The sequence below is a fragment of the Acipenser ruthenus genome, chromosome 53, assembly GCF_902713425.1.
Source record: "Acipenser ruthenus chromosome 53, fAciRut3.2 maternal haplotype, whole genome shotgun sequence".
NCBI lineage: Eukaryota > Metazoa > Chordata > Actinopteri > Acipenseriformes > Acipenseridae > Acipenser > Acipenser ruthenus.
Genome location: NC_081241.1, coordinates 2,168,340 through 2,193,217, shown reverse-complemented (window position 1 = coordinate 2,193,217; position 24,878 = coordinate 2,168,340). Strand labels below are relative to the sequence as shown.

General features: G+C 46.0%; 1 protein-coding gene across 1 annotated transcript in view; it reads left to right on the top strand.

Moving 5' to 3' along the window:
- Positions 1-22,670, top strand: part of LOC117433007 (MICAL-like protein 1) — a 23,869-nt gene extending 1,199 nt beyond the window's left edge. The window contains exons 2-16 of the mRNA XM_059016485.1: positions 4,324-4,372; positions 8,374-8,515; positions 10,130-10,230; positions 10,597-10,730; positions 10,883-11,787; positions 12,379-12,442; positions 12,790-13,118; positions 14,218-14,636; positions 14,913-15,053; positions 17,606-17,732; positions 17,998-18,088; positions 18,429-18,502; positions 18,925-19,039; positions 19,358-19,404; positions 19,885-22,670. Of these exons, the coding sequence (XP_058872468.1) occupies positions 4,324-4,372; positions 8,374-8,515; positions 10,130-10,230; positions 10,597-10,730; positions 10,883-11,787; positions 12,379-12,442; positions 12,790-13,118; positions 14,218-14,636; positions 14,913-15,053; positions 17,606-17,732; positions 17,998-18,088; positions 18,429-18,502; positions 18,925-19,039; positions 19,358-19,404; positions 19,885-20,030 (2,884 nt within the window). The 3' untranslated portion in view covers positions 20,031-22,670. The remainder of the gene's footprint in view (positions 1-4,323; positions 4,373-8,373; positions 8,516-10,129; positions 10,231-10,596; positions 10,731-10,882; positions 11,788-12,378; positions 12,443-12,789; positions 13,119-14,217; positions 14,637-14,912; positions 15,054-17,605; positions 17,733-17,997; positions 18,089-18,428; positions 18,503-18,924; positions 19,040-19,357; positions 19,405-19,884) is intronic.
- Positions 22,671-24,878: the final 2,208 nt, after the last annotated feature.

Genomic DNA, 24,878 nt, shown 5'->3' with positions numbered 1-24,878 from the left:
GAGAGGCACGTTGAGCCGACCCGTAGCGACGATAATAATTTGTTTTTAAAATACTATACTCCAATATTTAGTGTTTGCTGATAATAATAATAATAATTTATATAAACAGTAAACTTACACATATAACTTATGAAATACATTTAATTATAGTATTTGATCCCAAGTCACCCATTTTTTGGTTGAAACGTTTGACCTGTTTTGTGTTTTTCTATTAAAAGCCCCCGTAGCCCATTCATACGGTTTCCATGAAACTAGTTATACTAGTAATCTTATTAGCGTCTTCCCTTTTGTTTTAAAAAAGGGTGTAAACTATTTCAAATTAAGATTTAAAAAAATTAAGAAAAACAATCAAAACGACCTTCAAATATAACGCTTCATTTTGTTTTATATATTGTTCTAATTTTATTATGTTATTTTTTAAAAATATTGTATACTTTAGCAATTTCCGAAAAAAACCCCAAAACAAACAAACAAAAAAAAAACATAGCAACGGTAGTCAAACATAATTGAAAAAAATATGATTTGTTTGGTAAACTGTGTTAACTTTTGAAATATATGTATGTGCTACACCTGTGTTGTTGACAGTCCCATACATTACACTACATGACTGTGACCTGAGGCTAAAGGGTTGGCAACACCTGCCATGTGAAACACACACTTTTGGCTTACAGGCTGTCCCTGTGGTGTGTTGTGGTGACTGGTTAATGTTTCATACAAACAGAATCCCTGGGTTGTGCAATATATGAAAGAAAGCAACACATCTCTGTTATAAGTGCATTTCAGTCTCTCACTAGAGCCACACTGCTTCCCTCCCTCCCAGTCCCTCCTCAGCTCCACTAGAGCCACACTGCTTCCCTCCCAGTCCCTCCTCAGCTCCGCTAGAGCCACACTGCTTCCCTCCCAGTACCTCCTCAGCTCCACTAGAGCCACACTGCTTCCCTCCCAGTACCTCCTCAGCTCCACTAGGGCCACACTGCTTCCCTCCCAGTCCCTCCTCAGCTCCGCTAGAGCCACACTGCTTCCCTCCCAGTACCTCCTCAGCTCCGCTAGAGCCACACTGCTTCCCTCCCAGTACCTCCTCAGCTCCACTAGGGCCACACTGCTTCCCTCCCAGTACCTCCTCAGCTCCGCTAGAGCCACACTGCTTCCCTCCCAGTACCTCCTCAGCTCCACTAGGGCCACACTGCTTCCCTCCCAGTACCTCCTCAGCTCCACTAGAGCCACACTGCTTCCCTCCCAGTCCCTCCTCAGCTCCACTAGAGCCACACTGCTTCCCTCCCAGTCCCTCCTCAGCTCCACTAGAGCCACACTGCTTCCCTCCCAGTCCCTCCTCAGCTCTGCTAGAGCCACACTGCTTCCCTCCCAGTCCCTCCTCAGCTCCACTAGAGCCACACTGCTTCCCTCCCAGTCCCTCCTCAGCTCCGCTAGAGCCGCACTGCTTCCCTCCCAGTCTCCCCTCTCTTTTCCCTGGTTTCAAGCAGGTGCTCCAGTCTGACTCTTATGTATTCTCATATCTGTGTTCTATATTTAGATGCCAACATATCCTTGGGTCAGCTGTCTGCAACAGTAAGTCAAAAGTACTAGTGAGTCAGACTTCAACCCTGAGCCATAAACAGCAAGTTTATTTTCATGCTCAAAAAAACAAACAAGCACATTTTTTGATTTTTAAAATGGTTTTAAATTTAAAGCGCTTAGCTATCCAGCGTTGAATAACTTTGTCTCGTTTTGGTATCATCTTGCGTTCAATCAAATCCAATGACAGAATGACCGGGCGGATCATTTCAAATTGCTCAGCAGAGTCACAGAGCTTGATCTAAATTAGCTGTTAAACCTAAATCTCTGGCCAAAAGATTTGCATCACCCTCTTAGAATGAAATAATTCTGCTTCATAAAGTGGAATTAAACCTGCTGGATGATGTTACCTTGTTAACATATTGAATTACACATTGCTTTGTAGTTTTCAATATACTTAATAAAAAAACTGACACTGAAATAAAGTGGACATTTTGAAATCTAACATGAAATACTACTGTACTACTATTAGGGCTTCCGGTATACTTTTTTTTTTTTTTTTTTGCAATATCATTGTGTAGGTTCTTTGATTACATCATGATGTTAAATTAAATATTTTAATTATGTTTGTTTGTTGTTTTTTTTTTTTTTAAATGCCTAAAATTATAGGTGATGCAAAACCTTTGGCCAGAGCTGTAGGCTGATCTTTGAGTCCCGTGGTTGTTTCACTCAGGAGGATGAACGACCCATTCCGGGTTACCCAACCTCATCCTGAATCCTGGAATAACCACAGCGCTCTGTATAATTGGATGGTGTATTTATTTTGTGGCTAGGTTACATTTCTAGATGCCTGAGCCCAATTGTTTAGGTCACAAATTAGTTTGGTCAAAACTGAGAGAGAGAGACAAAGAGAAGGACAGATGGAGAGAGAGAGGGACAGATAGACTGGCAGAGAAAGACAGACTGCAGAGATAGACAGACAAACAGCAGAGAGATACAGACAGAGAGAGAGAGAGAGAGAGAGAGACAGGCAGGCACCAAAGAGTTAAACAGAGAGGGACAGATAGACTGGCTGAGAGAGAGAGAGGCAGACAGGAGAGAGAGAGAGAAAGACACACATTTGTGTAATCCCCATTGTAAAAACAAACCAACACCAGCGAGTTCGGTGACACGATTTTCTGTCTGCGCTTCTTAACTACTACAATACTGCTAATGTTGTCAGGCCAGTAAAGCACCTTTTGAATTTGAGAGAGACGGGAGTACCGGGTGAAAGGTCAGTGCTTGTTTGCATCTCGTTTCCATGGTATCAGTGTAGCGTCACGGTAGACTACATCACATCCCTGAATAGTTTTTCTGTGGTGGTGGTGGTGGTGTTGTGATCCCTGTGCAGTAATGACAGAGTCTGTCTTTCATAAACACATGTTTCACAAACGCACTTGTCTGCAAAAGGCGGCTGATTCAGACGTCAGTGATTATAAATGATGTCATGACTAGCCATTCAGAAAGCACGTCCTGTCTCTATTCACCGATGCAGGACTGAAGCTTGTCTAGAAGGAGACACAAAACCACGAGTCCCAAAACACACACGGCTAGTTCAGAAAAATAATTAAAAACAATATCTGAATTCATGTATGAGACCACCATGGTGTCTATATAATGTGTAGTGCGCTGGCATTGCCTGCTGTGTGCTGGGCAGAGCCTCGCTGTGCTGTACACAGGGCAATGCTGGCGGGACCACACTGTATAACACTAATATAAAACCCTGTACAGAACTACAGCAGCTACCCAACATGGTGTCTATATAAAGTATAGTGCTCTGGTATTGCCTGCTGTGTGCTGGGCAGAGCCTCGCTGAGCTGTCTCCCTGATGCCCTATTCTGTGAGACAGCCAGTCATTCTGATCTCCTGGCATTGATGCAGCCCTTCACAGTAGATTAGGCTGCCAGATCATCACAGCAAGTTACCCAGATTGTGTCTGACAGTATCTCACAGCGCAAACACACTCGCTCACACACTTCTCCCTGTTGTCACTCCCCCCTACCTCTGACTCCGTTTAGATCTGCATGAGGTCTTGTAAGTTACAAATGGAGATTAGATAAAGGGGCAACAGAATTGTGAGGGTCTGGAATCAACTCCCCAGTAATGTTGTTGAAGCTGACACCCTGGGATCCTTCAAGAAGCTGCTTGATGAGATTCTGGGATCAATAAGCTACTAGCAACCAAACGAGCAAGATGGGCCGAATAGCCTCCTCTTGTTTGTAAACTTTCTTATGTTCTTATGTAATAGTTGTGTTGCTATACACTAGGACATATTTGCTAGGGGTGGGGATTTTGAATAAAACTCACACTAGCCCTGCTGCTGCTGCACCCAGTCCTGGGGTTCAGAACTCAATGAAGTCTATTATTATTATTATTATTATTATTTGAAATGATCAGGAGCCAGGAGTTGGAGCAGGCTAGTGTGAGTTTCTAACCCTCCTCAAACTTCTGTTCCTGATCATTTCAATATTACACTTAAAAAGTAAAAACAAAAAAAACAAAAAAAAGTTATTCTACATAGTACCTAAAATTGTGTCCAAATGTCCAAAAAGACTTCTATTGCACAGCAGTGTGATCCATTCCTGGCTTCACAATGAGTTTAATAATAAGACTCGTCTGAGCTTGTTGCCTAGACACACTGGGGGTTAATCAAGCTGGTAGCAGTAAAACCTGGAATGGGCGACACTGCTGTGCAAGAGGAGTCTGATTCCCATTCCTGTACTGTGGTTGACATCAAAGTCACTTTGTGTGTCTCTCTCCCTTTTTTTGCAGAGACTTCGATTCCCTTTCTAAAGACAATGTATATGAAAACAACAGACTGGTGAGTATGTGTGTGATGAAGGAGGTTTAGTGGAGTGTTATCGGGTACAGCTGCTGTCTACAGCAGCTTTCCTGATTTGAGAGCAGGCTGGCTAGCTGTGTCACACTTCCATAGTACACAAGCTTGGGGAGGGGAGGCGGGGGGGTCTGTCTGCTTTTTACAAATGCTTATTCGATTTTAATGAGAGTCTGTTTGTACAACGTTAGAAAAATGTGTATCGGCATCTAGGCGTACGTGAAGGCACTTTTCAATTCCTTTTTAAAATCAGCTTGACAGGGTTAGAACATAAGAACATAAGAAAGTTTACAAACGAGGGGAGGCCATTCAGCCCATCTTGCTCGTTTGGTTGTTAGTAGCTTATTGATCCCAGAATCTCATCAAGCAGCTCCTTGAAGGATCCCAGGGTGTCAGCTTCAACAACATTACTGGGGAGTTGGTTCCAGACCTTCACAATTCTCTGTGTAAAAAAGTGCCTCCTATCTTCTGTTCTGAATGCCCCTTTCTCTAATCTCCATTTGTGACCCCTGGTCCTTGTTTCTTTTTTCAGGTCAAAAAAGTCCCCTGGGTCGACACTGTCAATACCTTTTAGGATTTTGAATGTTTGAATCAGATCGCCGCATAGTCTTCTTTGTTCAAGACTGAATAGATTCAATTCTTTTAGCCTGTCTGCATACGACATGCCTTTTAAACCCGGGATAATTCTGGTTGCTCTTCTTTGCACTCTTTCTAGAGCAGCAATATCCTTTTTGTAACGAGGTGACCAGAACTGAACACAATATTCTAGGTGAGGTCTTACTAATGCATTGTAAAGTTTTAACATTACTTCCCTTGATTTAAATTCAACACTTCTCACAATATATCCGAGCATCTTGTTGGCCTTTTTTATAGCTTCCCCACATTGTCTAGACGAAGACATTTCTGAGTAAACATAAACTCCTAGGTCTTTTTCATAGTTCCCTTCTTCAATTTCAGTATCGCCCATATGATATTTATAACGCACATTTTTATTGCCTGTTTTTCTGGTTCTCGTTATAATTGCCTGTTCTCTGATTCGATGCTGTTCATCTCGTTCCGAAGCCCCGAGCAGGGTTAGTCACCTGTTGGATGCTTCACAATGAGCTCATGCATGAGATTCAGACACACCTGTGTGTCTCACGGGGATTTGCTGGGGTGACAAAGCGCCGGGAGATTCTCCGAATTCTCTCTGTGTAATCAGGCTGCAGCCACAGCTTTCAGCACAGGCTGTGTTTTTTCTCGACAAACGCCTTGTCTTCTGCAGTTTCAGCTCAACTGGCAACTGTTCCAACAAAAAAACAAAACAGATTTTGGAAAGGGAAAGGAAGTGAGGTGGGGAAGCATTTGTGTGTTGCACAAGGCTTGACCAACAATGCCATGGGCTTCAGTGCACAGCGCGACGATGATATGCTTCCCCACCGCACTTCAGAAAATAAGCCCCTGGGATAAACTAAGGAGTACAGCTATGGCCAAATGTTTTGCAGCATCACTCTCTATATAGAATGAACTAATTTTGCTTCACAAAGCCGATTGAAACCTGCTGAATAATGTTAAGCTAACATACTGAATTACACACCGCTTCATTGTTTTCTGTATACTTAATGAAAAACTGACAAATTGAAAAATGTGACATTTTTAAAATCTATCATGAAATACTACTGTACTACTATTATGGCTTCCTGTCAACTTGTTTTTTAGCGATATCATTTTGATTACATGAGGTTAAATAAAAGATCTGAATTATGTTCATATAGTTTATATTTAATTTTTATTCCGTCTCAATCCTAAAATTCTAGGTGATGAAAAACTTTTGGCCAGAGCTGTACGTCACGTCATCACACTGATAGCTCTGATTTTGACTCCACAGCCGTGATGATGGATGTTTCCGGCTTGTTTGATATTTGATACAGACAGATGCGTGGCTCCTTTATCAGTATCCAGCTTCTAATAAACTCAGCCAGTGCAGGAGTGCTGGAGCCGTGATGTTGCGGAGGTCTGTCAATGTGCTGTAGAGGAGGCTCCCTCTCTTTCAGGTTAATCCTGTTTGAAATGTTCTGTTCTGCCAAGTCTCTGAGCTGCACTGTGAGGCGGTTTGTTTACTGGCTCCTAGTTGTGCCAGGCACTGACTAGAGCAGAGTGTGTGCGTGTGTGCGCGAGAGAGAGAGAGAGTCTGTGTTTGAGTGTGTGTGTGTGTGTGAAGCTAAGGGGGATAGAGAGGGGATGTGTCTCTCTCTCTCTCTCTCTCTCTCTCTCTCTCTCTCTCTCGTTCTGTCTGGTATGTGTCTCAATGTGTGTGTGTGTGTGTCTCTCTCTCTCTCTCTCTCTCTCTCTCTCTCGCTCTCTCTCGTTCTGTGTCTCAATGTGTGTGTGTGTCACTCTCGTTCTGTGTCTGGTATGTGTCTCAGTGTGTGTGTATCTCTCTCTCTCTCTCTCTGGACCCACAGCAGCTCTGTATAGGAAGCGCGGTTGGTTTCCTTGCTTGGTTTCCTGCAGCAGGGCCCCGTTGCTACACACACACCCAGGCAGAACAATGGGAGCATCTCCTGGAGTCTGGAGAGCTGCGTCAAACACATCAAAACATCCTTTAATAACTCCTGCATTAGAGGCTGGGGGAGGCAAATCAGTCCCATGGTGTGCTATTGACAGTGCTATAGGAGGTGAATCAGTGCCATGGTGTGCTATTGACAGTGCTATAGCAGGTGAATCAGTCCCATGGTGTGCTATTGACAGTGCTATAGCAGGTGAATCAGTCCCATGGTGTGCTATTGACAGTGCTATAGCAGGTGAATCAGTCCCATGGTGTGCTATTGACAGTGCTATAGCAGGTGAATCAGTCCCATGCTGTGCTATTGACAGTGCTATAGCAGGTGAATCAGTCCCATGCTGTGCTATTGACAGTGCTATAGCAGGTGAATCAGTCCCATGCTGTGCTATTGACAGTGCTATAGCAGGTGAATCAGTCCCATGCTGTGCTATTGACAGTGTTATAGCAGGTGAATCAGTCCCATGCTGTGCTATTGACAGTGCTATAGCAGGTGAATCAGTCCCATGCTGTGCTATTGACCATGCTATAGCAGGTGAATCAGTCCCATGCTGTGCTATTGACCGTGCTATAGCAGTTGAATCAGTCCCATGGTGTACACCCAATTGACAGATTAAAAGCACCAACAGACAGACAGACAGACATACAGTGTGGTCTCTATGCTGAGCTGGCTTTGTATATACAGTCTGATCACAAGGAAGAGGAAGTTAACTTTACCGAGTCTCACGTTTCATCTTCTTGTTTGATTCCCTTGTCCTCAGCCTCTCTGTCTCTTGGAAACCCAACTCTCTCTCTCTCTATGAATAGAGCTCCCTGCCCCCAGAGAGCTGCTTCCCAGAATCAGCTGCTTGAGTTCAGAGAGACTGAGAAGCTGAGGACAATGGCTGAGTCAGGCTGCTGGGCAGACAGGCACTGTATCATCACATGAGCCAGATCACTCCTCACACTGAGCAGCCTGCCACTAGGGGGGGCCAGGGGGTTAGGGGTCAGAGAGGGGCTAGGAAGGGCTATAATTTTAAAATTTTAGGTGATGCGAAACTTTTAACCATAGGTGTACACAGCAGAGCACATGATATGACACCAAACCCAATCAGGTCCTAATAAAGTGTCCCGCAGTGTGTGTGTCTCTGTGTGATCCTCTCTGTTCTTTCTCCGGCAGTGTCTCTGTGTGATCCTCTCTGTTCTGTCTCTGCGTGATCCTCTCTGTTCTGTCTCTGTGTAATTCTGTCTCTGTGTGATCCTTTCTGTTCTGTCTCTGTGTGATTCTCTGTTCTGTCTCTGTGTGATCCTCTCTGTGTGATCCTATCTGTTCTTTCTCCAGCTGTGTCTCTGTGTGAGCCTGTCCGTTCTGTCTCTGTCTGATCCTCTCTGTTCTGTCTCTGGCAGTGTCTCTGTGTGATCCTCTCTGTTCTGTCTCTGTGTAATCCTCTCTGTTCTGTCGCAGGCATTTGAGGTGGCGGAGTCGGAGCTCGGAATCCCAGCTCTGCTGGACCCCGATGACATGGTTGCCATGAAGGTGCCTGACCGTCTGAGCATCATAACCTACGTCTCTCAATACTACAACTGCTTCAGCAGCAAGGGGCAGGGTAAGACCTCGCTGCTAGATCTCTTGCTCTACCCCGTCTGCTATGCACTGGACTTGCCTGAGCTCAGCACCATTGCTGGATCCTCCGCTAATGCTTGCACTACAAATATGTCATTGTAGATATAACACACTGTAATCCTAACTCGATGCAACCTAGCTCATATTGTATTTTAATAGTAATATTATTGCATAGATCACAATGTATAGCAGCTAAACACAGAGCAAGACAATCTCAACACATTTTAGCACAGTCTGTGTCCTGAATCTCAGTGCTAATCAAAGAAACTACAAAATTATATTGTGCAAAAGTTTACCGGAAGCCATAATAGCAGTATTTCATGTCAGATTACAAAATGTCACATTTGGAAATGTCAGTGTTTCGTTAAGTGTCTGGAAAACTACAAAGCAGTGTGTAATTCAATATATTAACATAACATTATCCAGCAGGTTTCATTCGACTTTATGAAGCAAAATTAGTTTATTCCATAGGGTGAGGCAAAACTTTTAGCCATAGCTGTACAGCTGCGTAAAACTCACCACAATCTCTATCGTGTCTGCATCTCAATAGAAAAGCTGCTCACAACACAGCAACACAATGAGAAGCGTCCGTATCGTCGTAGTGGAACTAAACACATTATTGAGCCCATCCAGTTTCTGTATCTCAATAGCAGAACTGCTAAAACCAAGCTGGCCACACTGCAACACAATCTAAAGTGTATCTTAATAGCACTGCTGAAACTCAGCTAAGCAAACCGCTCGCAATCCAATGCAATCCACAGCTGCTTCTCTGCAAGCACCAGCGACTTCACACGGTGTAACCCACCCTGTATTCACAACCTGGTCTGTGTGTCGAGCTGGAAACCGCTGATCCGGTTTCTGAGACAAACTTGGTTCGGTTTATTCTGTGTCAGCTAATGTTCTGTTCAAGTACTGAAGCAATAGGGAAGTTGGTGTGGATCACGAGAGGATGTACTTCCTTAAAAGTGCTATTAGTGGCTGATGAATAAGACACACACACACACACACACAGAGAGAGAGCAGTACTGGTCAGGGAAGGAGAGCGAGGGAGAGAGCTGTGTGGTTCTGTGGGCCAAGACACATTCAATAGGGATGAGAAACGGGTGTCGTCCTTTTTAGCAGATATTCCAGTTCCTGAAACCTTGTTTGGAAGGTATGTGAAATTTGTACAATCTGTATTTCCTTTTATAGAAAGAACGAATGCAGTTGTTTACAGGGGATGGAAGTGAGACTCCTGTTACATAACGGTTTGATCCATTCCTGGTTTTACTATGAGTTTAATAAGACACACTTGAGCTGGTTACCTAGACGCACTGGGGGCTGATCAAGCTGGTAGCAGTAAAACCTGGAATGGATCACACTGCTGTGCAATAGGAGTCTTATTGCCATCCCTGTACTTGGTAAGACAAGAGTTTTAACAGTAATCCGAATGTGAAACAGCTGAAGTCTACGCAACAAAAGGAGTACAATGCTTTTGATAAAATTCCGACCCATAGCAAACGCACACGTTTACATAATCAATAGGGAAGCTGTTGGTCACATTTAATTTTCAGGCTGTAAAAAATGATTGCCTTTTGTCTTTGCATTTTATTCCCAGCGTCGGCTCCCCCCTCTATGAAGAGGCCGAGTGGTATGGCCCACAGCGAGCCTGCAGTGAAGAAGCCAGTGACAGCGGTGGAGAGAGTGGTTGAGCCCAAGGTAGGGGTGTTTCAAAATGTTCAATGGAAAAGGCGAGCTTCTGACATCAGTGTAAAGAGTCTGTTTCTTCTCGTGTTTGTTGAGTGGATCTTGCGAAGCTCTATAAGTAGTTCATCCAGGACTTTGCGCAGGTAAAACTAAGTAGGGCTGTATTTCGATCACGGTAAAAAATAAAAAAGGCTCATTTTGTAGTTTCTTTGACTACACAATGTTAAATAAAAGATCGAATTAATGTTCATATATATTTTACATTTAATGTCTCAATCCTAAAATTCTAGGTGATGCAAAACTTTTGTCCGTAGCTGTAGCCCCAGCTCTGATGATGTGTGTGTGTGTGTGTGTCTTTCTGTCTGTCTGTTCCCCCAGAGCTCCCCTGTCCCAGGCGGTGTCCCGCCCCATCGAGGGACTCTGAGCAGCACCTGCACCGCCTGCCAGAAACACGTCCATTTGGTGCAGAGATACCTGGCCGAGGGGAAGCTGTACCACCGCAACTGTTTCAGGTGAGCAGCATACTTTACAGAATGGGGTTCGAACCCCAGGACTGGGTGCAGCAGCAGCAGGGCTAGTGTGAGTTTCCAACCCTGCTCATGCGTAGTTTGTGCTTCTTTCTTTCTTTCTTTCTTTCTTTCTTTCTTTCTCTCCCTCTCTCCAGGTGTAAGGAATGCTCCAGCACTCTCTTACCAGGCTCATACAGAGCCGGCTCTGAATCGGGCTCCTTTGTCTGCACGCATCACTACGGGAATCCCTTAGCCAATCAGAACGGCCGGCCAGACCTCAGCCAGCTGGGGGGAGGAGCCACTGCTGTGACCCCGCTCTCTGGGAGGGACCCGGCTCAAGCGTTCTCTGTGCGGAGGCTTTCTGAGCGCTTCTCCGGAGCACGAGGGACCTACACTCCCCACGCACTGAAACAGGAGGAGAGCAGAGCGCCGGCACAGGAAGACACAAGCGTGCCGGAACAGGGACGGGAAAGTGTGCCGGTAGGTGGAGACGCAGCCGTATCGGGACAGGACGTGAAAAGTGAGCCACAACAGGAAGACAAAAGTGTGTCGGGAATGGAAATCGAGAATGCGTCCGGACAGGAAGACGAGAGTGTGGCGGAACAGGAAGAGAGAACTGAGCCGCCACAGGAAAACCAAACTGGACCGGAACAGGAAGTCACGACTGTTACAAAAGAGGAACACAAAACTGGACCGGAACAGGAAGTCACGACTGTTACAAAAGAGACACACAAAACTGGACCGGAACAGGAAGTCACGACTGTTACAAAAGAGACACACAAAACTGTGCCACGACAGGAAATGGTTGAACCTCAACAGGAAGTGCCTTCCGTCCCGCCCAACCCCTTCGACGACAGTGATGAGGAGGAGGAGCCCAGAGCGGGAGTGTCCAACGGGGTCCCTCACTCCAGCCAATCGGGGTCTGGGGGCGGGTCTACTAGCAGGCCTGTCCCCACCCCTCGCAGGATTCCAGAACCCGACACCCCCTCCCCGGGGCCACGCCCAGTCCCAAAACCGAGGGGACTGACGGCACAGGAAGTGACATCGAGAGAGATGAACGGTGAGTCAGGGAGGGGGGAGACTGTCAGTGATTTGAATGTGTTGATTCGGGGTGGTCAGTCAGTCAGCTGAATTCAGTGCATTTCTATTAAAGGGAAGAAATATATTTTTAATGATTTTAGTCTAGCTGAGCTGTTTACCTGCAGAATTATAGTACAGCTGTGGCCAAAAGTTTTGCTGCATCTTGAATTTTAGGATTTAAACATTATAACAATTTTAATTTAACATTGTGTTAAACTACCTAGTGTACCAATACAAGTAGTGTAATAATCATATCTTTATTTTTATGTAGCGCCTTTCATAGTCGACCACCATCGCAAAATGCTTTACAGAGGTAGGCTGTGCGCATTATATGCAGAGTCACTTCCAATAGGATATTGATTTAACATCTCATCTGCAGGATGGAGCACAAACAGGTGAAGTGACTTGCTCAGGGTCACATAGTGAGTCAGTCAGTGGCAGAGGTGGGATTTGAACCGGTGACCTTCTGGTTACAAGCCCCTGGACTTTAACCACTGGATCACACTGCCTTCCTCCTAAATTGTACTGTACTGTGTTTGAGTCTAATCTCATGTGTTTTGCCCCTGTTTAGGTGACCCAGTACAGTCCAGTAGAACCAGTCTCAGACCCAGCGACCGATCCCAGTCCCCAGCTAGGTGAGCCACAGAGACTTCATGAATAGAGGACTCACTTCAACAGTGTCGTGAAAGGGTTAACAATCGCAATTAAAATGAGCACTATTCATTGTATTTATCCTAAACAGATGGATACCCATGGGGGTTCCAAATTGTTCATTTAAAGGACCCCGCAGAAATAAGACTCAAACTTAAGTTAGAGTTTTATAAGGTCTGTATAAAAATCTTAATGTGGCTTGCACCATTTCCTGTTTTGTGATAAAAGCGGTTTAATAACAGACTATGCGTTAAATTTAATTGGGTTTATAAAAATAAATAAATGGAAATTGTGTTTTGGCTACAGACTGTGTTCTCTGTCTCCAAACCAGGAAAGTCCCGCCCTGGATGGCTCTGGTCCAATCAGAACCCAGAAAGAAGCCGGCGCCTCCCCCTCCCCCTGGCACAGCCACGCCCCCTCGCTCGTTTTCTAAGCCCGCCCTCAAGGGTGAGGTATCAGTTCCAGAAACCCCGCCCACTTCCAAGAACCCCTTCGATGATGATGATGAGGGGGAGGAGGTGGGGCCAGGATGCAGCAAGACCACGCCCCCATCGACAGGGGGAGGAGCTCTGAGGCCGGGACACCCCTGGTATGGGATCACCCCCGACAGCAGCCCCAAACCCAAGAAACCTCTCGCTCCCAGAGCACCTCCCGCTGCAGGTCAGAAACTGATCCAAGGCAGACCGGCATTTGCAGTCATAATGAAAGAGAATTTGAAAGAGCGAGTAGCCCTCCGTGCTGTCCCCTTACCTCTCTGTGAGGTTTCAATTATTCTGATTGGCTCAAGTACTGTATTTTAATTTCAAAGAGGTCTGTGTGTTTTCACAGTGCGAGTTCAAGAGCTGCTTTTCAGTTATACAGCTCTGGCTTTGCTTTATAAAGTGGAATGAAACCTGCTGAATAATGTTACGTTAGCATATTGAATTACATACCACTTTGTAGCTTTCCCGTATACTCACTGGAAGGAAAAACTGACACATTGAAAAATGTAACATTTCTAAGTCTAACATGAAATACTACTGTACTACTATTATGGCGTCCGGTAGACTTTTTTGCAATTTATCATTTTGTAGTTTCTTTGATTTTTGATATTAAATGAAAGATCTCAATTATGTTCATATAGTTTTATTTTCTTTTAATTGTCTCAACTCCTAAAATTCTAGGTGATGCAAAACGTTTGGCCAGAGCTGTAGTTGCCTGCCATAGATGCATGAAACACAGGCTAGCAGATCTGCCAGTGTCTTTATAGAACTAAGAGCCAGCGCCATCTAGTGCCGCTTTGGATCAAGTTTGTTTTGATGGCAGTACGCTAGCCGTGCACCAGATGGCGCTTGAAGAGCAGAACTAAAGAGCAGCTCCAGAACTAGCAGTAAAAGCAACAAAAAAAGGCAGCACAGTATTGGAAAAAACGCAATAGGAACCAGTTTGAATTATTGGAAACATCGTGAGAGGACAGTAAATAACAATTCTAGACAAAATTTGAAGATGCTTGCTATTGAGTTAGGTTTTTTTTTTAATATATTTTGGAGGAACTGCGTTTCCAGGTTCGGGTATAATCGCATGACATGAGTGCTGTGACAGGAATGGAAATAAGACTCCTATTGCACAGTTGTTTCACCCATTCCAGGTGTGTCTTATAATTAAACTCTTGGCAAAACCAGGAATGGATCAAACTGCTGTGCAATGGGAGTCTTATTTCCGTGAGTGTCTCTGTGTGTGTGTGTTACTGACAGTGTAATTCTCTCCCTGTCTCCCACAGCTCAGACTCACTCCTCCCCCTCCTCCACCAGCCCCTCCCCAGCCGTCAGTGTGGAGAGCATGTCCTCCGACACTTCCTCCAAGTCTCCACCAGAGGGCAGCGCCTGCCCAGAGTCTCCCGTCACCAAGAGTGTCTCCGAGCCATCCATCAGCAGCCCCGCCCACTCCAACGCCGCCTCAGCTAATCAGATGCTTCTCCCCTCCCCTCGACCCGCCCCTGCCGGCCCTCCAGCCAATACCAGCTCGGCTCCCGCCACCCCACAGTCCAACCGCAGTGTTAGTCTGAGGAAGTCCCGCCCCCCTCCTCCCCCCAGACCACCCTCCACCTCCAGCCCCATGGCTGTGCTGTTCCCAGTGGAGTCCAGGACCCCACCCAAGCCCCCTGCTCCTTCCACACAGACCCCCAAGCAGCTGGCTAAGGTATGCTTATATTAATCCAGGGATGGGAATAAGACTCCTATTGCACAGCAGTTTCACCCATTCCAGGTTTTACTACCAGCTTGGTTAGATCGACTGGACACTTCTAGTAGTGAAGAGACAGCAGTCGTGTACCATAAGAAAAAGGGGTTTGACTGGACACTACTGTTAGTGAGAGGACTGGTCAGTAATAGTTTAGTTGATGCTGTGATTGGTTTGCATTGTATTGCATTGAACTCTATAATTAAATCTGAGTTTGCTTGTTTCTCATCCCCGCAGAGCTCCTGTAAGGAGAACCCTTTCAACAGGAAATCTGCCTCCCCTTCCCCAGCCCCCTCCCCACAACACAAGAGCTCCCGGGGCCCCAAACCAGCGCGACCCCCGGCCCCTGGACACGGCTTTCCACTCATCAAGAGAAAGGTAGGCAGGGGGGGACACAACGCCACCCACAGGGCTGTCCAGGGACAGCACTGAGAAGAGGGAGAGCTGAGGAGGGACGGGGAGGGAGGGAGGGAGGGAGGGAAGCAGTGTGGCTCTAACGGAGCTGAGGAGGGACTGGGAGGGAAGCAGTGTGGCTCTAGCGGAGCTGAGGATGGACTGGGAGGGAAGCAGTGTGGCTCTAGCGGATCTGAGGAGGGACTAGGAGGGAAGCAGTGCGGCTGTAGCGGAGCTGAGGAGGGACTGGGAGGGAAGCAGTGTGGCTCTAGCGGAGCTGAGGAGGGACTGGGAGGGAAGCAGTGTGGCTCTAGCGGATCTGAGGAGGGACTGGGAGGGAAGCAGTGTGGCTCTAGCAGAGCTGAGGAGGGACTGGGAGGGAGGGAAGCAGTGTGGCTCTAGCAGAGCTGAGGAGGGACTAGGAGGGAGGGAAGCAGTGTGGCTCAAGTGGAGCTGAGGAGGGACTGGGAGGGAAGCAGTGTGTCTCTAGCGGAGCTGAGGAGGGACTGGGAGGAAAGCAGTGTGGCTCTAGCAGAGCTGAGGAGGGACTGGGAGGGAGGGAAGCAGTGTGGCTCTAGTGGAGCTGAGGAGGGACTGGGAGGGAAGCAGTGTGGCTCTAGCAGAGCTGAGGAGGGACTGGGAGGGAGGGAAGCAGTGTGGCTCTAGTGGAGCTGAGGAGGGACTGGCAGGGAAGCAGTGTGTCTCTAGCGGAGCTGAGGAGGGACTGGGAGGGAAGCAGTGTGGCTCTAGCGGAGCTGAGGAGGGACTGGGAGGGAAGCAGTGTGGCTCTAGCGGAGCTGAGGAGGGACTGGGAGGGAAGCAGTGTGGCTCTAGCGGAGCTGAGGAGGGACTGGGAGGGAAGCAGTGTGGCTCTAGCAGAGCTGAGGAGGGACTGGGAGGGAGGGAAGCAGTGTGGCTCTAGCAGAGCTGAGGAGGGACTAGGAGGGAGGGAAGCAGTGTGGCTCAAGTGGAGCTGAGGAGGGACTGGGAGGGAAGCAGTGTGTCTCTAGCGGAGCTGAGGAGGGACTGGGAGGGAAGCAGTGTGGCTCTAGCGGAGCTGAGGATGGACTGGGAGGGAAGCAGTGTGGCTCTAGCGGATCTGAGGAGGGACTAGGAGGGAAGCAGTGCGGCTGTAGCGGAGCTGAGGAGGGACTGGGAGGGAAGCAGTGTGGCTCTAGCAGAGCTGAGGAGGGACTGGGAGGGAGGGAAGCAGTGTGGCTCTAGCAGAGCTGAGGAGGGACTAGGAGGGAGGGAAGCAGTGTGGCTCAAGTGGAGCTGAGGAGGGACTGGGAGGGAAGCAGTGTGTCTCTAGCGGAGCTGAGGAGGGACTGGGAGGGAAGCAGTGTGGCTCTAGCAGAGCTGAGGAGGGACTGGGAGGGAGGGAAGCAGTGTGGCTCTAGTGGAGCTGAGGAGGGACTGGGAGGGAAGCAGTGTGGCTCTAGCAGAGCTGAGGAGGGACTGGGAGGGAGGGAAGCAGTGTGGCTCTAGTGGAGCTGAGGAGGGACTGGGAGGGAAGCAGTGTGTCTCTAGCGGAGCTGAGGAGGGACTGGGAGGGAAGCAGTGTGGCTCTAGCGGAGCTGAGGAGGGACTGGGAGGGAAGCAGTGTGGCTCTAGTGGAGCTGAGGAGGGACTGGGAGGGAAGCAGTGTGGCTCTAGCGGAGCTGAGGAGGGACTGGGAGGGAAGCAGTGTGGCTCTAGCAGAGCTGAGGAGGGACTGGGAGGGAGGGAAGCAGTGTGGCTCTAGCAGAGCTGAGGAGGGACTAGGAGGGAGGGAAGCAGTGTGGCTCAAGTGGAGCTGAGGAGGGACTGGGAGGGAAGCAGTGTGTCTCTAGCGGAGCTGAGGAGGGACTGGGAGGGAAGCAGTGTGGCTCTAGCGGAGCTGAGGAGGGACTGGGAGGGAAGCAGTGTGGCTCTAGCGGAGCTGAGGAGGGACTGGGAGGGAAGCAGTGTGGCTCTAGCGGAGCTGAGGAGGGACTGGGAGGGAAGCAGTGTGGCTCTAGCAGAGCTGAGGAGGGACTGGGAGGGAGGGAAGCAGTGTGGCTCTAGCAGAGCTGAGGAGGGACTAGGAGGGAGGGAAGCAGTGTGGCTCAAGTGGAGCTGAGGAGGGACTGGGAGGGAAGCAGTGTGTCTCTAGCGGAGCTGAGGAGGGACTGGGAGGGAAGCAGTGTGGCTCTAGCAGAGCTGAGGAGGGACTGGGAGGGAGGGAAGCAGTGTGGCTCTAGTGGAGCTGAGGAGGGACTGGGAGGGAAGCAGTGTGGCTCTAGCAGAGCTGAGGAGGGACTGGGAGGGAGGGAAGCAGTGTGGCTCTAGTGGAGCTGAGGAGGGACTGGGAGGGAAGCAGTGTGTCTCTAGCGGAGCTGAGGAGGGACTGGGAGGGAAGCAGTGTGGCTCTAGCGGAGCTGAGGAGGGACTGGGAGGGAAGCAGTGTGGCTCTAGCGGAGCTGAGGAGGGACTGGGAGGGAAGCAGTGTGGAGCTGAGGAGGGACTGGGAAGGAGGGAGGGAAGCAGTGTGATGTTTGTGTGTCTCTGGGTTTCAGGTGCAGTCTGACCAGTATATTCCAGTTGAAGATATCCAGGTGGAAATGGAGAGCATTGAGGTGCAGCTGGATGAATTGGAACACCGAGGGGTTGAGATGGAGCAGAGACTGAGACAGTGCGAGAACGGTGAGTGTTCAGTCAACACAGCACGGGTACATCGCTTTCAATGAGTTACTGACAAGAGGGAGGCTGTTCAGGGAACAGAAGAGCCTCCCTTTCTTTCTCTCTCTCCTCCACCAGCAAAGAAGGAGGCTGTTCAGAGTGTCTGGGGTGGATTTGTAGAGCCTGGCTAGGTGTTCTCTCTCTGGGATGGATTGGTAAAGCCTGGCTAAGTGTTCTCTCTCTGGGATGGATTAATAGTGACTGTGTGTGTTGTGTTTTTGATTGACAGATGATGCGGAGGAGGGCATGCTTGTTGATTGGTTCAAGCTGATCCATGAGAAGCACCTGCTGGTGAGGCGGGAGTCGGAGCTCATGTACACGTGAGTACTGCTGCCCGTCGAACACACAGCAACTTCCTGTTGATGTGGGTCACAGCGAGCGACTGCCTCACCGGACTGCCAGCCTACAGAGTGCTGTCTGTTCACCTGCAAACACTCTGATAGATAAACTTACAAACTAAACTCCGGTATGGAAATAAGACTCCCGTTGCACAGCAGTGTGATCCATTCCTGGTTTCACTATGAGTTTAATAAGAAGACACACCTGCGCTTGTTCCCTGTACACACTGGGGCTAACCTAGCTCATAGTAAAACCAGCCCAGATCCCTGGCTAACTGAACCCCATCCCCCCCTCTCTCCTTCCCCCTCCCTCTCTCTGCAGGAGGAAACAGCAGAATCTAGAGGAGAGACAAGCTGACGTGGAATATGAACTGAGGTGCCTGCTCAACAAACCAGGTGAGAGACACACACACTCATTCACACACACACACACACAGTGACGCACACACGGCGAGGGGGCGCCAATCAGTCTGCACAGAGCTTCATCGCCGGACTGCTAGAACATGTTATTTACAAGAGTGGAGCTTGGGTTAATTTTATTAGCATTTCGTATTTCTGGAGGTCTGGGCTGTGCCGAGTTGCCAGTCTTTACTGGGATTCCACAGCGAGCATTGACTCGCAGTGCTACAGTGGCCCCTACTGGCCAGGAGGGATTAAAACCGACACCTGCGTCTGTCCTCCAGTGGAGTGTGGAAAGGATTGCCGTGGAGATCGGAGGATGCACACTGACCATAATGTTTTAATGGAGCTCCCTCTCTCTCTCTCTCTCTCTCTCTCTCTCTCTCTCTCTCTCTCTCTCTCTCTCTCTCTCTGTCCAGAGAAAGACTGGACAGACGATGACCGAATGAGGGAGCAGGAGCTGATGCAGGAGTTGACGACTATCGTTGAGCAACGGAATGCTATTGTCAACTGCCTGGACGAGGACCGGCAGAGGTGAGGAGACAGGCAGGCAGATGCTGCTGCACTCAGATTCAGCCTCCCCCACATCTAAGCATCTGTTAAAGACAGGAATCCTCTCCTGTTCACTTGTACAGTAGAATTCTGTCTGCTGAACAGTGGTTTCACCATTCATATAAACAGAAGAGCCCCCCTTTGTGATCAACTCATGAAATAAATTCAGTGGCAAACTAACGTTTCCATTAGAAGTCTTTCTCGGTGTCTTCAGTGTCAATTCAATGGCAAACGTTTCCATTAGAAGTCTTTCTCGGTGTCTTCGGTCCTGTTTTAAACTGTGTCTGTTTCTCTTTCTAGGGAAGAGGAGGAGGATAAGATGCTGGAAACCATGATCAAAAACAAAGGTTCGAACCCAGACCGCTTTCACATTCCTTTCCTTGTGTGCAAAAGCTTAACTGGCATCCATTTCCACAATTTGTATGACCGAAATAGATTTGTAATGTCTGGGGTCTGGGAATTTTAATTTGTTAGATTGACTAAAATTGTGTGACTACTAGACAATGAATGGTGGAGCGGAGGTTTAGTGGAATTCTAGAAAGCTCAACGAGATCTAAATCCTGTTTCTTACATTATCACTGGCTCGCCTTTTCTTCAATCAATCATTGTGTTTTTCAACTTCAATACTTAACAAGCAGATGTCTCTGTGCTTCCCAGAAGCAATTCAATTGATCAAAACCCCTCCCTATTTAAATATTAAACACAGGTCTGGCATTTTACTTGCTTTTAAAGACTAGAATACCCTAACGACAGTTCTCGATCACAGAATCCGCTGCAGGGTCTAGCTGTAAACCAGTGTGTAATAATCTCCCCTCCCCTTCCTTCAGATTTCCACAAGGAGGGGGACAGCGAGCCCAAGAAGAAAGGCAAGTTCAAGCCCATGAAGGTGTTCAAACTGCTGGGGAGCGGAGGCAAGGCTGAGGGGAAGAGCCGGTCTCCCAAAGACAAGGTCAAGATCTCGCCGCCGCAGTAGAGAGAGGGAGAGGGGGTCTGAACACATCCACAACAGGGGGGGCCCTTACTGTTTGGGGGAGGCCCCAAGTATCAGGCTAATGGGCTGGTTGGACACAAGGATGGATACCCCCATTGCATAGCAGTGTGATCCATTCCTGGTTTCTATGAGTTTAATAATAAGACACACCTGGGTTTGTTACCACACTGGGGCTAATCAAGCTGCTAGCAGTAAAACCTGGAAAGGGTGACCCTGCTGTGCAATAGGAGTCTTATTTCCATCCCTAATCTATCTGTCTAAATACCACAGTTATCAGCAATATACTGTAGCTCTCATCACTGTAAAATCAGCTACAAACCTCCTTCAACCAAAGTCTATCTACAGGGATGGGAATCAGACTCCCGCTGCACAGCAGTGTGATCCAGTCCTGGTTTCACTAGGAGTTTAATAATAAGACACACCTGAGCTTGTTAGCTAGACACACTGGGGGCTGATCAAGCTGATAGCTGTAAAACCTGGAATGGATCACACTGCTCCCAATATCTGACCCCAGTATTCAGAGTTCCCGATATTTAGGTGCTCTTCAATACCGCCACCACTGAACTGTACATGACCCTATACTGTACCCAATGGGAGATATGCAAATTAGAAAACGAGAATATATATTTTTCTGTTACCATGGTTATAATGTTGCTCCCTGTTAGATACAGCTAATGCATCTCACCCACTATTGCACTTTTCTTTCTTCACTAATTTGCTTGACAAGAAGCACACTGTATTGTACGGCAATACAAACCCACAGCTGTCTTTAACTAACGTATTCTACCACTTCAGGTACACTTTGTGTGGAATTTCTCTGTTTCGGTCGCTTTTTAAACAGTTTAGCAAACCCTATGGTCTCACTAGAGCTCCCATGTGTAATCTAAATGCTGGTGTGACCCTCCCTGTCCTCCATCTACACTCTGCCCCCTACTGGATGTAAAAAGTACTGCATGTTACAGCTACGGCCAGGAGTTTTGCATCCCCTAGAATTCTAGGATTGAGGCATCATTTTGAAAAAAAAGAAGTCTGCCGGAAGTCATTATAGTATTATTTCATGTTAGATTTCGAAATATCACGTGTTTCCACAGTTTTTTTCTTAAGTATATGTAATACAATATTTTAGCTTAGCATTATTCAGCAGGTTTCATTCGACTTTATGAAGTGAGATTAGTTAATTCTATAGGGTGATGCACAACTTTTGGCCACAGCTGTAGATGTAAATAAAGATGGCTGCTGTACCTCTTGCACCCACTAGGGGGCAGCATTGTGGTAATAATGGCTCCACAGGTGCACCTGATGCAGATTCTGGGAGCTCCATTGAAACCGAATCGGAGACAAATCTGAGAAAATACGTTGGTTAAGATTACTGTGATGTCAGACTCGTACAGAGTTTGTCTTTGGTGGTAACTCCTGTCTTTCTGATGAAAACCACTTTTTCTTTTTTTGTTTTTTTCTTTAAATACTGACTTTAACTGTAACCCCTGGGACATCTGATTCTGTGTGTATTTTAATGTGGTGTGTTTTTTTTTTTTTTTTTTTTGCTTAAAAAAAAGTTTTGTTAATGTACAGATTTTAAATGCGTTTTGTAGAAAATAGAGAAATAGTTTTATTTATACTGTCAGTGCAATTTATTTTATTTTGTATTTATTTTCATTTTAAGCAGACGTTCAAATAATTGGCCATAACAGAAGGTTCAAACAAGGTTATATTATTAAAACATGGGGATCGCTTTGCCTTTAACTCCTGTATTCTCAGACTGATATAATGTGATCAAATATGAAATTCAATGTCTCTGTCAATATCGTCATTGAAGGCACTGAGAAACTTCTAGTGGAAACGTTTGCCATTGAATTTACACTGAGGACTCTGAGAGAGACTTCTAGTGGAAATGTTTGCCATTGAATTTACACTGAAGACGCAGAGAAAGACTTCTTGTGAAAATGTTTGCCATTGCATTTATTACGTTTTTAAGAGAGAAAATACCCCTGCATTTAATGTTTTCTTGCTAACCAAGTTAGATATCCGATGTGCTTAAACACATTCTCACTAATTAATTAACCCTTCCCTGTGCCGAGCGATAGGTTCACATAACAGAAGGTAGGAGCATACACAGAGACACACAGACAGACTCAATGCTAGACACAGAGACACACAGACAGACTCAATGCTAGACACAGAGACACACAGACAGACTCAATGCTAGACACAGAGACACACAGACAGACTCAATGCTAGGGTTCTTGTAACCAGAGTATGTTTAAAATATCCACAATCTATGCATGAGTTAAAAATGCCTTTTTTTTATAAACTTTTTTTTTTTTCATTGTTTAATAACTGTGTTTCTTTGAAGTCGTCTTTAAGAATTTAACTGTCATATCGATTATGTTTGAAACTGTGACGCACAAAAAAGAAAAAAAAAATCTTCTGTAGGAACGAGTGTCAGTCTGTGTGGTCGTTGAATGATCTGTGTATTTAAACAACTGAATCAGTGGCCCTCATAGCTGGACACCTGGCCAAAATCAGTGTTGTGCCAGAGACATCATGTCCGATTTGTCAATGGACATCATGTGGAATAACCTTAATGTAATTACTGCAATCACCTCCAATTACAATCTCCAACTTTGATCAATCTCTGCTTTCATTCCATACGATTCCCAGCCCTGGTCCTTGGGGGGGGACCCCTGTGTCTTCTGCTTTTCGTTTTAACTGAGCTCTCAATTACTTAACTGAAACCCTTAATTGAACTGCTAATTAGCTTAATTAGACCTTTTTTGGTGGATTTCAAGTGAACTATAAAATATTAGAAGTAACTTGAAATCTGCAACTTTTTAGAAGCTGAAAACAATTGAAAATGTCTAAGCAAATTAGTTCAATTAAGGGTTTAGTGAAGTAATTGAGAGCTCAGTTGGACTGAAACCAGATCAATCTGTTGGAATGTCCCATTTTGGAATAAGTTGTTGTGACTAGCTTCAGTAATTAGTTTTGCACATCCATTCGCTAAATAAATATCAAATGTGTAATTTTAAAAACAATCTTTTAGCAAACATGTTTTTTCATTTTAAATCGTGGTCTCTGGTGCTACATTAGATTAAAGAAATCTGTTTGCACAAGCCCTGCTTTCAGAGCGTCACACCTCCTTGGTCATCTGGAGGGTGAAACTGTACCCCTTTAAGTCTTAATTCCTGTCAATAACCAACCAGCAGCTGCTTCTCTTATTGACTGACACGCAGACGATACTGATGACCCAGGAAGTGCAAGCGTAATAGACTTCCTGGAAGACAACGCAAGCAAACTGAGAACTTTCTTTAGCCCAGTGCAGTACCAGATATGTTTTAAAATGAAAATGCATGTTTGCGATATCATATTATCTTTTGAATGTGTACAGTGAATGGAAGTGGATGACAGGTAAGATTTCTGAAAGCATTTTGTAAGCTACAAGCCCTTTCCAGAGAGAACGATGACCACGTCTTGGACGATGAGGACCACTGATCTAAACCCAGGGTGAGGCTATGCTGAATGTGACACTGTAAAAGTGTGTTCCAGTTTATCAGTCTCTCTCACACTTTCTGTCTTTTTAACACATTGGGGGTTTGTTAGTAACAAAATTAATTGAAAACAATTAAAAAGGTATAGGGTTTTTTTTTTTTTTTTTTAAATAAAAATACTAAAGCACATTGTGGATTTCTTTTTTATTATGAGTGTTATTTTAATATAATAACTGTGACCCCCTCTGCACTGTGATGAGCACACTGGTTCAGATCACTGCTGTATCTCCACGGTGCATTTTGCATGGACGTGGTTCTGTATGGATGATCAATGGCAGTGTGAGAGAAGCTCAAACGGTTTGTTCTGTTTATTTCTCTATCACCAGTACATCCAATAAACAGAACACACAGAGGTACTGGTAGATTGATAGGGCCATTCTGGCTCAATTGTGTGGAGGCGGTGCTTCCTCCATTTGTTCTGACAATACAAAAAGAAAATCACATGTGATGGAGAATGCGAGTCAGGGCAAAAGACAAGCTGTCTGCCCCCTACTTACAGCTCTGCTGAAGGCTTTGCATCACCCTCTGTAGAATTAACTAAATGCTTCATAAAGTGGAATGAAACCTGCTGAATAATGTTAAGTTAACTTATCGAATCACATACCGCTTTGTAGTTTTCCATATACTTAACAAAAAACTTTTTTTTTAGCAATATCATTTTGTAATTTTTTTGATTATAATATCTAACATGTTCATATAGTTTTGTGTTTTTTTTTAAATTATGTCTCATTCCTAATGTAGGTGATGCAAAACCTTTGGTCAGAGCTGTACATGCGAGAACGTATCTGAATTTTAACCCTTTACTGCCCAGTGTCCAATATATTTGAAAATACAACTGCGGCCAAAAGTCACCATTAATTTATTATATATATTATATATATTGTAACGTAGCCTCTCTGTAGTCTGCTTGTTTGCTCTTTAAAACATAGACCCAGACACAAGAACTGCACGGTGGAGGGCTTTCATGCACTTTTTATTTTCACAAAACAAAACAAAAACCAAGCTCAAACGTAGAGCCTAACTATCAGACTAGGCGGCTAAACTGTTCACCAGACACCCAAAACTTTCGAACACGCAGGACTTCCCTTCATAAACCAGCTCCTAGGTGATCTATCTCTCTCTAATGGAACTGGAATCTCGTTGATATTTTATTTAACATCATGATGTAATCAAAGAAACTACAAAATTATATTGCAAAATAAAAAGTCTACCGGAAGCCATAATAATAGTCCAGTAGTATTTCATGTTAGATTTCAAAAGGTCACATTTTTCAATGTGTTTG